The sequence below is a fragment of the Chenopodium quinoa genome, unplaced genomic scaffold (genome assembly GCF_001683475.1).
Source record: "Chenopodium quinoa cultivar QQ74 unplaced genomic scaffold, ASM168347v1, whole genome shotgun sequence".
NCBI lineage: Eukaryota > Viridiplantae > Streptophyta > Magnoliopsida > Caryophyllales > Amaranthaceae > Chenopodium > Chenopodium quinoa.
Genome location: NW_018745054.1, coordinates 968291 through 984347, shown reverse-complemented (window position 1 = coordinate 984347; position 16057 = coordinate 968291). Strand labels below are relative to the sequence as shown.

The 16057-nt window shown below is 36.4% G+C and overlaps 1 protein-coding gene and 1 long non-coding RNA gene across 5 annotated transcripts; one reads left to right on the top strand and one right to left on the bottom strand.

The window, feature by feature from the left end:
• Positions 1–4359: 4359 nt before the first annotated feature.
• LOC110709163 lies at positions 4360–8216 on the bottom strand. 4 transcript variants are annotated; one of them, XR_002508869.1, is made up of 5 exons: positions 8006–8216; positions 7749–7803; positions 7091–7519; positions 5008–5138; positions 4360–4746 (listed from the first exon to the last, which is right to left on the bottom strand). It is a non-coding gene; the product is annotated as an uncharacterized LOC110709163 (long non-coding RNA). The 4 variants fall into 4 exon arrangements; XR_002508868.1 differs by having other exon boundaries at positions 7749–8215; XR_002508870.1 differs by having other exon boundaries at positions 7091–7249; positions 7749–8206.
• A 1533-nt stretch (positions 8217–9749) lies between these two features.
• LOC110709162 (uncharacterized protein At5g49945-like) lies at positions 9750–15759 on the top strand. Its single transcript, XM_021887378.1, has 3 exons — positions 9750–10805; positions 14792–14995; positions 15077–15759. The coding sequence occupies exons 1-3, from the start codon at positions 9750–9752 to the stop codon at positions 15305–15307; spliced, it is 1491 nt and encodes a 496-aa protein (XP_021743070.1). The 3' UTR covers positions 15308–15759.
• The last annotated feature ends 298 nt before the right edge of the window (positions 15760–16057 follow it).

Genomic DNA, 16057 nt, shown 5'->3' with positions numbered 1-16057 from the left:
GTAGTATTCATGATTGATAATATCAGATTTTATGTTATTATTTATTTTATTTTTTAAATAAAAAATCAAAAAATAAATAAAAAAACAGGTCTATTCAGGTCCGAACCCGGACCGGACCTGATTTTTTAGGTCTAACCCGGAACCGGACCTGTTGAATCAGGTCCGGTCTCCGGTCCTCAAATTTCCCTGATTCAGGTCCCGGTCCCAACAGGTCCGGTCCAGGTCCGGTCCGGTTTTGGACCGGTGTACAGCCCTATACAAGAAGGTCAGTGGGAGTGACATCGCATTCCTAGTCCTATATGTCGATGACATACTGCTCATTGGAAACAACACAAAATTACTAGAGTCCGTAAAGGGCTGGTTGGGAAAGTGTTTTTCAATGAAGGACTTAGGATAGGCACAGTACATATTAGGCATCAAGATCTACAGGGATAGATCAAAGAGGATGATTGGATTGAGCCAGAGTACTTACATTGATAAAGTACTGGCACGATTCAACATGGAGAATGCCAAGACAGGGCATCTACCCATGTCCCATGGCGTAACTCTCAGCAAGAAACAATGTCCACAGACACTTGTTGAGCGAGAAAGAATGGATCAGATTCCATATGCTTCGCTAATTGGGTCGATCATGTATGCCATGATATGTAACAGGCCAGATGTATTGTATGCTTTAAGCGCTACGAGCCGATACCAATCAAACCCAGGAGGGGTGCATTGGACTGCGGCCAAGAACATCCTAAAGTACCTGAAAAGGAACAAGGATAAATTCCTGGTTTATGGTGGCCATAAAGACCTGGTTGTTGAAGGTTACACCGACGCTAGCTTCCAGACTGACAGAGACAACTTCAAGTCACAGTCAGGATATATATTTTGTCTGAATGGAGGAGTGTTTAGCTGGAAGAGTGCCAAGCAGAGCACCATTGCAGATTCTACAACTGAAGCTGAGTACTTGGCAGCTTTAGAAACCGCTAAGGAGGCTGTTTTGATTCGCAAGTTCATAAGTGAACTTGGTGTTGTACCCTCCATCAAGGGTCCGATAGATCTCTACTGTGACAACAATGGAGCTATCGCTCAGGCTAGAGAGCCAAGAGAGCACCAGAAGGTTAAACATGTACAAAGGCGATTTCACATGATAAGGGAATGGAAATTCGAAGGTGAAATCAGAATTTGCAAGATCGGCACGGGTGATAATGTGGCTGATCCTTTGACTAAACCTCTGCCTCAAGTGAAACACAACAAGCACGTTGAGGCAATGGGAATCAAACACGTTGGAGACTAGGCTTTAAAAATTTCATGTACATGTGTTTTAATTAAACTAGATGTTTTAATGTAAGACACTGTACTGAAACCATTCATTTATGGAGTAATTAATTTTTATGCAAAATTACTATTCACTCCATTGCTATTTAATTGTGGTTTAGAATTAAATAATGAGTCCATTCGATTTCTGAGAATATTCAAAACAGGGTATCAAGACCATGTCTTGGATAAATAAACACCTGTTAAGTGAACATTGAATATCTCAATCGAAAATTATCCCTAATCGAGGTCATTTAACTGATGGACGATCAATGACCACCAGAGATTAGTGTGTAGTATGATTTACAGCACCTTTTCTTGTGCTGCAAGGACATAGTAGTCATAAATCATTTGCACAGGTGCTAGTTTGGAACTAAACCGGATTGACCTATGAGAGTACTTTAAGAGATTAAAAATCGTCATAAGTACATTTCTCATTATAACTATCGAAACCTATTTCCTCGACCATGAGTATTGTGAAGTTCTCTTGTTTGAGTACTAGTCTCTTTGATGTTGTCAAACGTCTGTCGTAACTAGGGACTATAACGGGAACACTCGGGAGATTAGGTCCTTTTAGTAAGAGAGGCTTACAGTACAAGACTGGGAATTTTCCCCTATAACAATAGGGAATATGTCTTTGTTGTTTACAAGGCCGCTCGAAGAGCGAGACTGTGAAAATGCATGGCCGTGCTCAGATGGATTTTAGAAATCATCTACTTATTGACCATCGAACTCGGAGATCGAGAAACACTTCTGGACGTAATAAGGATGACGAAAATTCTTACCTTATAGTTCATGAAGAGACATTAAGCGACATAGGAAATAGGCTATACACTATATGCACACTTGTCCGAAAGGACAAGTGGGAGATTGAAAGGAATGGTGTCCTTCCAACAAGTGTATTATTCTGATAGAGGGTTCAGAGTTATCAGGAAGCTAATTCTTCAGTGAGATCAAGTGATCGGAATGCCTGGGTGGAGGCCGCTTCCGATCTGTAATATTAGTGAACAATTAATATTACAGCTTTGTCTTGACTGAAACCTTTGGGTCGAACCCAAACGAACTGCCGATCCGAACCGACGAATCAATCCGAAGGACTTGATGAGTCACTAGAGTATTACGAACACAAACGTCGGATATCGAGCCTAGGGTGTCGAGACCGAGTGTCGTAAAATCAACAAGCAACAAGTTCGAGCAAAGCCGTAGCATCACATTGGCCTAGCCATGTGGTTGCTAGTCTAGCTCGAGCTAGCATGCACCTAGCATGCTAGGCGCTGGCGCTAGGCAAGACTAGCACTGCTCGCAGCACCATCGCAGCAGCATGCATGTGCGTGTGTGCGTGCATCGCTAGCACAACACCATCGTAGCAGCATGCATGTGCGCGTGTGCGTGCATCGCTAGCACAACACCATTGCAGCAGCATGCATGTGCATGCAACGCTAGCACAACACCATTGCAACAGCATGTGTATGCATGCGTGCGTGCTAACCAAGCAGCACCAGCCGTAGCAATGTGTTGTGCATGCTTGCTAGCTAGCAGCGCTGTGCGTGCTTGCACTATATGCGTGTCTGTGTGCCTTCGCATGGCAGCACCAAGCACAGCAGCGAGCTAGGGGCCTCGCCTAGCAGCAGCAGCAGCATGCGTGGCTCGCTAGCAGCACGCATGCGCGGGCTGGGCTGTGCGTGCTTGCTGTGCTGTGCTGGCTGGCTGGCTGGCAAGGCAGGCTGCCAGCTTGCCTATGCCTTGATGCCGATTTGGAGATGTGGGGACCAAAGCTTGGAGCCATCCCTTGGGGAGCAAGGCAATGGTCCTCACCTAACCTCTCCTCTCCATATGCCACTTGTTGATTGCATTATCTTTTAATTTATTTTTGATTTAAATAAATTAGTTGGAAATGCAAACTATCCCACATTGATCATGAATGGGAGTGCAAGTTGCATATCCCTATAAATATCCCATGATTGGGCATTTGGAAATCAACTTGAGTGGAACTCAAAAAGGCATCTCTTATTATTGAGAAAACCTTTAAGTTCATAAAACTCTAGTTTTATCTTTGGTCAAGTCTCGACTAACCCTCGAGACAAAGATCGTTCGGGTCGGGTCTTGGGTACGAGTCGTTGGGGCCGTCACGCTTGTGAGGCTTTAAGCTTCGAAGTAAGAGCTTGGTTTACGAGCGAAGCACGCTTCAAGGGTATTACTTCTTTCTCCCTTCTCTTAATTATTGTTTAATTATGTTTATGCATGCTTTAATTGCTCTTTATTGGGGGGGGGGGGGGTCTTGGGGGGTTTCTATTCCGCGTAGAGACAGTCTCTACAAAACCCTACAAGCTGCGCCTTCTGCCGCCTGGGGTTGTCCAGACGGCTGTCTGATTGGCTCGCTTGGACCAGCTTGATCTTTGCCCAGTTCCCTTGTTTCCATGGGACGGGTGCACTAAGTGACCCGTCTGGGGCCACATAAGTTTCGACCTTGAAGTCGTCACCATTGTCTTGGTCTGTATAGACCTCAAAGTCGGCCGTAGGCCGTTTCTCATTATACTACTAGAAAATCCGTCCTTTTTAGACGCTTTTCAAGCTATTTTTCGACGCTAAAAAGCGTCGAAAATATATTTCTCGACGCTAAAAAGCGTCGAAAGTATATTTCTCGACGCTTCAAAAAAGCGTCGAAAATATATTTCTCGACGCGTCAAAAAAGCGTCAAAAGCGTCGAAATATGTGAGTCGAGAAAATAAGATGTCACAAAAAAGCGTCGCAAATCTCGACGCTTTAAGACGTCCAAATTTTTATACGAAGCGTCGAAATTTGCAGTTTTGGCGCACTTTCTCAAGTTTATTGACGCTTTTTTGTGTCTGAAACTTCAAATTTGGCGACGCTTTATTGTGTCTATAGTCTCATATATTAGATGTTTTATATTTTTGCGACGCTTATTTCTGTCTATATTCTTATTGTTTGTGACTTTTTTTTTGTCCAGATTCTTTACAAAAATATCTAGAATATAAGTACCAAAAAAAATTATTTCACACTAAAAATTTACTAGTATATACTAGTATTATCAATATATACACAGCAAAATTAAGCCAATTTTGTTATTGCATATAAATATGTTATAGTACATGGACAATAACTCATTGTAATGAGTTTGCTATTAGGTAGTACAAGAAATATAATTCCAACCTACACTTCACTCATGACTAGTACTAGCTAGTGGAATAAATCTGATCATTTCTTCAACAAAAAAAAAAAAAACTTCAATCAATCGATCTCCAATTAGCTGCTCCTTAATCTTCTTGCAATGGGCGTAAAGCAAAGTTCATATTGTTTCGAATCATTGTTGGCCTTGAATTCACAGAACACCCTTTGATGTTTGTAGATCCTCATCATCATGGACTAAGAGCATTAGCAACAATATTATGGAGCAACAACGCAAGATGGAGCTTGATCAGCATCCTGTAACAACAACATCAATCTTAAACACCACAAAAATATAAAGTTGTTTCACAATAGCGATGAAAAAATCCTGCAACAGCAACAATATCGATGAAAAATGTAAAGCTCTTTCACAAAAATGTAAAGCTGTTTCACAACATCCTGAAACAGCAACAATATTGATGAAAAATTCTAGTTGAACTAGAATCTGTTTCACAAAAATGTAAAGCTCAAAATTAAACACCACAAAGATCAATCTTATGTCCAAGAAATGCAATTTACCATAGCTCTTCAGCAAAGTAGAGTTTTCAGCCTACAATTCTATGTAAGAAGCCAGTCTCTCAGTTAGGAAAATCTTGGAGTTCATGTAACAGTAACAGTGTCGTCCTCAAGCTGTAATACTCATGGCATGTCTAAACAAAAACAAAAGCAAAACACTACCCAATATTAATAACAGTTCACAATAATGGGAACATAGGGAGCAGAAACAATTGGAACAAGCAAGCACTCCAAACAAGCAGCATAGTTATAACGAAAGCAATATTTGAACAGTAAATGCAAATTAATACAGCCAAAATAATGAAGCTGAGTATTTTAGAATCTAACACTAAATTTGAAATAATTCATCTGCAAATAACAAAAATATCAACATCAAGAACTCTTCTTATTCAGAAAATTGAATTCATCCCAGCTAATTTGAGAAATCACCAATAATAAATCACATCAAAGAAAAAAATAGAAAGCAAAGTTTCATATCAATTTCAGATATTACTACTCCCTAATCACCAAACTAATCACCTCGATCTTATTTAATTAATTTAGAGAAAAAACAATATGTATAAATAATATAAGAGGGGTTAATTAGTGAGCATATTAAAATTTAAATATCAGTCAAATACAATCAAATTCCACCAAACTAATCACCTCGATCTTGTGGAAGCGAATCAAAATATAACTGCTCTATCCCATTAGAATGATTAAGCCTAGTTATCTAAACTCAATACACAACAAATTACAAATTGATACTTAAAGCCTTTTCCAAATGAGGGATGAAATATTGTTCCTTTATTTGTGGACTGATTTCAGATGAAGAAACTATCTATCTGGACTCTCATTTTGCAAAAACCAAAAATAAAAATAAAAATAAAAATACTTAAACAAGGCTCTCATATCAAAGACAAACTTTTCACACAAAAAGGTACTGTAAACTTTTTTTTTGTTTTTTTTTTTTTACGGCGGGTTCTCATATCAAAGACCAAACTTTTCACACAAAACAATATATTTATCACCTAATTATTATCACAAAACATTCAACCTGATGGCCATAGTTTGTGACAAAAAGAAACTGTAAACAAAAATGTGATAAAGCCATGTCCTAGGATTTAAAATAAATAAAAATAAAAACATACATCAATAGCATGCTGCTCTATTGGCAGCCCAAATGCATCCTATCGCATTGGGTGCTGAACATTGGGTGCATTGTTCATAAAGTCAGCCTGAGTAAGAAACTTAGTTCACTACCTAATAATACCATTGAGATATTTAACCATTTATAATCTGAATTACGAGTGACATCAAATTTCTAACTAGGGAGATAGTTTACAAAGATACCTAGTCATTTCTAATGTATGAGAAATCAAGCATTTCAAACAAAGATCAAGCAAGGGATCATGATAATCTACAACTCCTCAGCTCAATATACTACGGAGTAACGTTTTACATTTTACATTTCACATTTAACTCATGTCATCATTTTGTTGTATAAAATAACAATGCACTATTAATCCCACCCCTAATTTCTTATTTCTACACAACAGTAGCTTTCTAGGGTGAAAGCGACGCCCATACAACAAATCGAGCTTCAAGGATTGTAACATAAAGTGAAAATACAGTAAAAAAAAATTAAAAAAAAAACTTTCTATCACTACCTTAATGAACAATATTACAAGCTAAACCCAAATAAAAATATTGCACCAAGAAATGTCATCATCAGTATCAATCATTCTAATTTGCTGCAATTAAACCTCACTTGAAGAATGCATGCACTATATAGCAATATAAAATCTACAAGTTCACTGCTAATTTCCATGATACATGTAGGCCATTTGTTTCATAGTGGAGCTTTGCATTTTCGCGAAAATTAAAACTAGAAAGAGGGCAATCATCTACATGGTGTTTCTGCAGTTTCTAGTTTAAATAAAGCTTAATAGAATTAAATTAACGTCTGAACAATTACAGTGCATTTCAACCATAAACAGCAGTTTTCATACAAGTTAATTGCTAAGACAAACCGGATAAATAATGCATCAATATATCTCTAAGACTCTAAATAATCATGTAAAATGGTACAATATTTAAATTCCACCTTATTTTTTCGAGAGTTGTTGTTTCTGCTTGTTCAATTTGGATCCCCAAGTCCATTAACTTGCTTCCCAAAGAACTCCACTTTCCCACTATATCAATCACACCTTACCCACCACAAGCTTTCTTCACCCCAGCTTCACAAGATTAAGCTAACATCCACCTGATTAGTTAAATCCCAGGAAATTCAAGCCTAATCTACACAATTTCAGAGATAATAACACCCAACAGATCAAGAAAGAAGAGGGAATATCTCTGTTACTAGTTAAGTTACAAAGAATACGAAAACAAAGGATCATAATATCAGAACAATTATGAGATAACTAAAATGATAAATTTGACTCAATATATCTTAATTAATAACTCCAGATATTGTAGCAAGCAGCGTCGGAAGTTGTGCGATGTGCAAGAGGTGGATCGGAGGAGACTGAAGCTATTAGTACAAAACAAAAATTGGGAATTTTTTTAATTGTACGAATTGAAGTACAAATGCAAAAATCGGATTATTTATAACACAAAGAATTGAAAATGAGAGGAAAAAAAGAAAAAAAAAATGAACCTAGAACAACTTCAACAACAAGATCTGGAAAAATTTGAACTTAAGATAAATTACTTTTAAAAATCCTAAAAATGTAAACTTGAGAGGGGAAAAAATTCAATACCTCTTATAATTAGACGATATTGGAGCATCATAGAAGCTTCATATTGAAAACTTATCTGTGCCATTGTAACATAATTTCAACCGATAAATCCCCAAAGAACAAAAAACAATCGGTAGAAAAACACACTTTAAAATAAATTTAGATTCAATTGAACAAAAAGAAACCACATATCAAGATAAATAAAAGAAATTTCAGTGAGATATAAGCAAAAAACTAGCAAAATCAATTGATAACAACAGCAAGGATGTTACTACAACATGAATTGAGTTGGCGATATTGACGAAGAGATGCGATTTTCACAGTTTTCTAGCCGAATTCACTGAATATCGATGTCTTTAGAGATGAAATGTGAAGATTGGAGAAGGGTTGGCGGCGAATTAGGGTTCGTTGTGAAAGAATCAGAGAGTTTACAGGGGTTATTTTGTGTAGAAGGGCGGTTAAGTTTTGAGTGGGCTGAAAATTATGGTCACGTGCAAAGCATGTAGAATCCTCGACGCCTTTCATTGTCCACAAATTTCTAGACTAGAAAAGCGTCGACTAAACACGGAGTTTACAATTTCATGTTGACGCTAAGAGGCCAGCGTCGAGAGTAAAGCGTCCAGAAATCACGGGATTTGTAGTAGTGTTAGGAGGCGGTATAGGTTCTTGTGAAGCCATCTTAGAAGTACTCTCCCCACAGACGACGCCAAATGTTTGGGTGTTTTCTGTGTCCCTCGGGAGAGTTACAATTCCAAGACTGGACTCTAGGCGCCTGTACCTGCAAAACAACAGAGACTCCGGTTGGGTGGAGTTCCGCCTCCGACGATCAAGTTAGGACGTGTAGGACAAAGTAAAAAGTGCGGAAAGTAAAGTATCTTCTTGGATTCCGAGATCAGGAGTAAATATCTACAATTAATGATTGCTTTGTTTTTTGTGAATATTTTTGAATGTGTTCCCAGGTGGGATCATCTCCTTATTTATAGGGTCTTGGGATGCGCGCAGTCATCTTAGGTTACGAAAACCTAGGAATGATGGGCTATCTCGGGAATTAGGCCAGGATGGCCGTCTTTTTCCCAATGATTGGAGATGCCACGTGTCAGTAGAGGATTGGTTCATTTTGAACCTCTCCTAAGGTGATACGTGTCACCATTTTATTGGGCCACGTGTCATGGGTATTTTTAACCAAAACAGATACCATTTTGAACAATAATATTTCATCCTTTTTTATAAGAGCATCACATTCTATAAATGAAAGTTTCAATTTATATGTATCACTTTTCCTTTTAGTTAATAAATTCTCACTATCTTATCACATTGAACATCTTTATTTTCTTTCTCTATCTGTCTTTAATACAAATTTACTTAAATATACAATTACAAAATTAAGACCATGTTCACTTAACATTATTTTTGCTGAATTGAAACTAGTTTTATAGAAATGAAATTATTTTTGTTGAACTTAAAACTATTTTTATTGAATTGAAATTAATTTTAGTGAACTAATCTTATTTTTATTAATTGCCTTTTATATTTCTTTTTTGAAGTTAAGCCCTGTTTAGCTCACCTTAAAAAAATAATATTTTGTAAAAAGAATTTCAATTCAATAAAAAAATAATAGTTTAATTAATTTCAATTCAGTAAAATCAGTAAATTTAAAGAAGAAATTTAATAGAGAATTAATAAAAATAATTTCACTTCAACAAAATTAATTTCAGTTCAGTAAATTTAATTTAAGTTAGTAAAAATAATTTAAATTCAGCAAAAAGTAATTTCATTTCAGCAAAAATAAGGTAAATTGAACAATTCGTTATTGATATTTATTGAGTTGAACTTATTTTATTGAAATAAAATTACATTTATTAAACTGAAATTATTTACATTGAATATTTTGATTTAAAAGAAAAAAAAGAGGAAATATTTATCATAAACAAGTGTCATAAAAGCCAGGACCAGGCTGCACTTATAGTTGGCAACAACAATCAATCATCATCCCCCCTTCGTTCTATCTCTCTTTGCTCAAAGATGGCGAAACGATCGACGACTTCTCAATACATCACACCAGTAACCTCTCTATTACTCCCTCGAAGCGGCGATGCTCTCTGGTACACTCTCGCACTTCTCTCTCTTCTCTCTCTCCTCCTTCACCACCTCTCTCTCCCCACCTACGCCTCTCCTCCTCCTCCCCAATTCGAAGGTTTCGGCGATGAGCTCGATGAACTCGATGAACCACTTGACTCACATATCCATCTCACTGATCTCCCGCCTTCCCCGATTTTGACCCAATCCGATTCGCAAACTCACCACGGTACTCCTCCCCCTTCTCCGCCTTCAGATCCTCAAGCTAAAGAATCTCATTCTTATCCCAAATCTGAGTATTGGGATGAAGACGAGTTTGAAGGTCTTCCTGTAGAATTCCATCAAGAATCCCCGGAAATTACGGAGAGTGTTACTGTTGTAAAAAACAAAGAGGATGAGTTTGTAGCAAAAACCCAATTCGTTGCTGATCCTAAGTCTTTGGTTTCGGTTTATGGTATTGAAATTGCTTGTGTTAGCTTCTTGATTGTGTTTGGGATTAATTATTTTAGTGGGAAGAAGGAGAATGAGAATTTGGCTTTAGCTTGGGCGGCGAAATTTGCAACTAAGGATACCATTTTCGAGAAGAATTTCTCTCTGCTAGGGGTCGGCGAAGGGGAGGATTCGCCATTGTTGTTGAAAGAAGGTCAAAATGTGTTTAAGTTTTATGCCAGTGGTCGGCGTTATTGCCAAGGGTTGTTGGCTACCTTGGAATTGAGGAGTAGACATGATTTGATATCCAGGGTTTACAATGCTGTTGTGCCTACCAAAGATGAGATTACTTTCGAGGTTTATATGAACGACGAAGCTATGGATCAGCTCGTTTTCGCGGTGGCTAGGAAGAAGGCGGCGAAAACTATGCTTAAGGAGTTGCCAGATCTTCAGAGATTTGCTTCTTTGATGCCAACACCAAGTAATAAAAAGTGGCTCTCTGAGGACTTGAGTGTTGTCTCTGAGTCTAAGGAGGTTGCTGGTGATTTAATCACTGAAGTTGTGCTTGATCAGGTATAATTCTCTATTTTCGGGTTTTTATGGGTTTTTTGTGATTGTTATATTGAGGAATTTGTGTTTGTCTATTAGCTTGTTTGAAAATTGGTTACACTTATATATGATGGCTTGATATATATGATTGTTTGTGGGTGCTTTTTTAAGCTATGGTCTATATGAAATGCTTATAATGTTACACTTTGATGTGATAAGTTTGTGGGTCTCATCAAGACTTAGAAGGGTTAATTTTATATAAAGTTGACTCTTTTTCCCCACCCCCCCCCCCACCCCCTTAGAATTATGTTAGAATTGAAATAGTGCTTTATAAAGTGTTGACTGATGTGCTTTTTCCTTGGTGGAAAAATGAAATTAGTATGTATATACAAGCCCTTGAATTTAGGGATTGTTCACTTTATGTTGAGGTTTAATCTTCCTTATCCCAACACTGGATTGTTTTTTTGGATATGAGAAGATTGAAGTGTTTATGTGTTTTCTATCAAAGGGCAATGGATGGAAGGAGGCGAGGTTTAGTTTAATTGCAAAAGATTTTCATTGCGTTGAATCCATTCTATTTAATGGAAGAAGACGTGTATGCTAGTTAACTTCATCTGTTAATTTTTATGATATATTTCCGGAAATGTTTTGGTAGCTATAAAGTGTTGTGAGTGTTATTGATTGTTCCGTACTCCAACCCTCATTGACCACAATTGGGAGGAAGTCAATTTCAAGGCGCTGGCTTGAAATTTCATAATTTAACTGACCATCATTCATAATTATACAATTGTAGAATAAGCATCTTTTATGATACTAATGCAACAAATCCTATAAGATATAAAAAGAGGTTTATGGTCAATGGAAATAAAATAATAATAGTATATTCAACTTAAAAGATATGAAGAGTGGCCATTATTTTAAGATGTCTCAAAATTGTATGTGGCCGGTTATTGTGGGATTGAGAATTTGAGAGAGTACTTGACAAAGATTGAATGCATAACCTTTCCTGCAATTTTCATCAACTGTGTGGTTCTTTTTAAGGAAACCAATCACCAACAGGAACATAAATCTCATGTCTTTTATTGCAAACTTCTTGGTTGCTTAAGCAACATTATCGAAAAAAGTGGTGATTTAGGAAGTTGGGTTATATATCATTATTCTCTTTTCTGCTTGAGTTACATATTACAGAGATGGCAATTATAAATTTTCTTTGCTCAAACAATCTAAAATACTTGTTTTTAACTTTATACACCAAATTTATAGAAGAAATAATGTAGTAATGTGTGATGATGTACTCCTGGTACTGATGTCAAGCTAACCTAAATAAATGGGCACAAAAAGTGCCTCCTGGTTTAATCTGGAAGAAAAACATGTAAATAGCTCATGCATGGAGAGCTGGAGATTGGGGAAGACTACTTCAGCTTTGACATTTGGCCATTGCCTCAGCAATATTTTTAATAGATGCAAGGCCTTATTCAATGGCTTAGGACTGTCGTTGTTTGGGTATGTGCATGTGCATCTCTAGTTCATGCACTCATCTTAAATCGGACACATTAGAGATGCATAATTACTGGGTTCCTATTTATTAATGAAGTCGTCCTGTACTCTAACGTTTAGTATACAGGATGTATAGCTGGTTTGCTATTTCTTTTATTTTGTTTCAATCTGTTCTGACTGTCAATAATGTAATTTAAAATTAAATAATTCCCATGAAGTAGAGTGACTGAGCCTACAGTTCTACATATGAATAGTAAGTAACGATTTATAAAATTTCCCTCGCTCTTATAATATTGTGCTGTTTTTTATGACATTTGCACACTCCTCTTTGATCATGTATTGGAATTTAGTAAGGGGAAATATAGTCATGCGGAGTCTTATTGGATTTGTACCGATACAAGCTTTCAAAATGTCAAATTTTATACCGTCTCTGTTTCTTCTTCTTCTTCCTTTTTTTTTTAAAAAAAAAAAAAAAATCCTTTTTTGCGTTTGCACAATTTTCTATTATAATTAAAAAATTTCAAACTGCATTGTACAAGAAAAATATAAGTATTACATATTTGGAAACCAAATTTTTTTTCGACGTATATAATTATCCAAAGTATTAGATTCCATAAGGATGGAATAGGAAGATTTTTGTGGATGACTATACGTAATAATCATTTTTTGTTCATGTAGTCGACCCCACTTATGGGATTAAGGCTTTGATCGATTGGTTAGTTAGATCCCATAAGCATTGAAATCACTAAATATTCCCAATAGGACAATCAAATAGAAGCAAAGGGAGTAGTTTTTCTTAATAGATAATTAAAGATATTAGTTGTCTAAGATGTGCACAATAATAGTAAAACTCTACATGATGCAATAGTAACGGTAGAAGTACAAGTTTGTGCTCAATCTTTCTGCTAGCAATAATAGCTATCTATCTAGTTGCCCCCATTATTTGCCCTTTTTATTATTTCATATACTGCATCTTTTCTTTTCTTTTCCTTTTTTTTCAACATTTTTTTTTTTTTTTTTTGAGAATTATTGCTAAATTTTTTGAAATTTATTTGTTTCCCCTTTCCCCTGTTTTTCTATCGATTCCCTTTAATTTAAAGATGTGTGAAATGTCATAACTTCTTGTTTTTGTGTAATTAATCTATGGGTACTTTGTTAAATTTGCTTAATATTTCTAGTAACTTTGTGATGAAATACTTTCTCTAGGGATAGTCAATTAGAAGAGTTACTGCACCCCTCTTAGAAAATAATTACGGGAATGAAGAATTAGGGACGTGTTTACACTGTCCTTAAAGCAATTTTAACCCCCACTATGATTGCTATGGGTTACCGGTTAATATGTTTCCAGGATTTCCCTAAATTCGAGATCAATTAAAGCAATGTAATTGAACTCCATAAGAACACTTTAAGAACAATTAGAATAGAAAAGGAAGAAGAAGATAAAAGTCAAAAGTCAGTTATAATTTTTGGAGCCATTAAATATATAATGAACAACCTTTTTAATCCAAAAGTCATTATTTCCAAAATATAATTTATTAAAATAATGACTTTTAATGATTAGTCACTATTATAAAGTCACTATTTCCAAAATATAATAATTAAAATAATTTGACTTTTAATGAATAGTCACTATTATCCTAATCAATTTAACCGTAGGAAAGTAATCACTTACACTCGCCTGATCGAGCCAAGCCCGCCCGGTTGGGCAATAAACAGACAAATCTTTTAACTAGGCTCGCGCACGAATAAGTTTGCTCTCGCGCCCGACCGGGCTAACTTAGCCCTATCGTGCGAGCAAATATTATTTTTCTAAGTATATGCTCGTGCTCGACCGGGGAGCCCACCTAACCGGGCTCGTGGTCATAACCATGACACACGTTAAAATTATTGTTATGCTCCAAATATTAAACTTATAGACTAGCTCCAAGCTAAACTTTTCTATTTAACCAATGTTGGAGCTTCTTCCCAACATCAAGTTAAATAGAATAGAGTAACTTATATCCTCTATTCAACCAATGTGGAACTTTTTTTCCAACAAGTTAAATAGAATTGAACAAGCTAACTTTTTCTATTCTACCAATGTGGGACTTCCATCCCAACATTTAGCTATATAGACTAACCTATATAACCAACTTCTATTCTACCAATGTGGGACTAATTTCCCATCATTCACAAAACCTATTATGAAGCCTACTCTAACACCCCCTACCCTCATTCCAAATATAGAGAAAAAAGAGTTTAAAGAAATTTCTGACAGTTTTATTAATGCTGCAATTTGTGAATATTTGAGATGGAAATTTCTGCTTGTTAGGGAAGATGAGCTATGATATATATGTGATTCACAATTTCTTGTTATGTCTTGAAATTAAGTTCTTTATGTCACTGGCTCTATTTCACTCTACCATCCATCATCATTGTGTTTTTTTTTTGTGCTATGTTAGTCTCTCCTCTGCATGTACGTTTGTAGCTTTTTCCACACGAGTATTCTAAATAAAATGTATTCTTCTTTGCAGGTCTTGGGAGAGAAGGCTTTTGAGAAGCTTGGGAAGTACTTTATCTCTATGCATTTCTCAGACCAACATTCTGGAGTCCATAAAAAGAAGTTGATGTTCAAATTTGCTCTTCCCGATCATAAGAACATGGCTGACATGACTAGGCTTGTGGCTCTAGTTCCATATTACATTGATTTAGTTGGACGATACAAACTGAGCTCACAGGTATTAGTTTTGCATATTATTGTTCATGTTTAAATCTGATTTCTCATTTGTTATTAATGGGTATCTTTCCTGCAACTACAGGCGCGTTCCAAAACTGATGCTGCCAGAGTCAAGGCTGCCCAAGAAGCATACAAAGAATTGCAGAATGCCAGGCAAGAGAACTTGCAAAGAAAGAAAGCTGATAGGAGAAAGATGATGGAGGAGGCTGAAGCTAAGCTGAGTGCTGAGGCCATTCGCAAGAAAGAAGCCAAAGAACGTTCTCGTCAGATGAAAAAGGCAGGGCCAAAAATGAAAATGACCCGTGCACATTAAAGACTTGAAGCTCTCTATGGTCTGTTGATCCTATATGTCATGCTATCATATGTCACGCATTGTTGCTTCTTTGTATACGCTTCTAGATAGAATAATTGCCTTCCGTTACTTGATCATTATCTGATAATTAATTTACTGAGGATGTTTGAGCAACAATTGGCCTTTCATATTTCATCCTTTTGATGTAGACAGGTTTACACTCCCTAGTCATTTAGGGTGTATTTGGAACTAGAGCAATAGTTAAGACTTGAGCATTTTTTTGACCGAAGCAGCTTTATTATGTAATGATCCATATTCAAAGACTAGCTTTAAAGCACAACTTTCAATGGGATTCGGTGCATTAGCACTGGCATGGTGGTTTTACCTCAATACATCGTCTAGTACTTTAGGCGTTTGTAAACAACATTATGGCAAGACTATCAAATTTTAATAAACATCATCCCATTTGGCAAGCCATTTCTACATACTAGTATCTTTCGTAGCTCAAAATAGTAAGGGTTGACGTGTGTGTAGTTGTGTTTGAAGGAAGTCCTAATGGATACTTTGTATATGTAACTAGTTCGCCGTCACGTGCTAGGCACGCGTCATCCAACTTTATTGATAACCATAACAATTAACGAATGAATGTTATGGTTACTACTTTTTTTTTTTTTTTTTTTTGATAACCTCTTATTGCTATGGTTTATCATACTACCTATAAAGTGAGACCCAAGTAATTAAATTCCTAGTCTGTCTCTCTGATCTTTAAAG

What these genes read in the sequence shown, in the direction of transcription:
- LOC110709162 (XM_021887378.1), top strand. Translation starts at nt 9,750, where the DNA reads ATGGCGAAACGATCGACGACTTCTCAATACATCACACCAGTAACCTCT. An exon ending in CTGAAGTTGTGCTTGATCAG is followed by an intron (nt 10,806 to 14,791) that starts GTATAATTCTCT and finishes TCTTCTTTGCAG; the next exon opens with GTCTTGGGAGAGAAGGCTTT. An exon ending in GATACAAACTGAGCTCACAG is followed by an intron (nt 14,996 to 15,076) that starts GTATTAGTTTTG and finishes CTGCAACTACAG; the next exon opens with GCGCGTTCCAAAACTGATGC.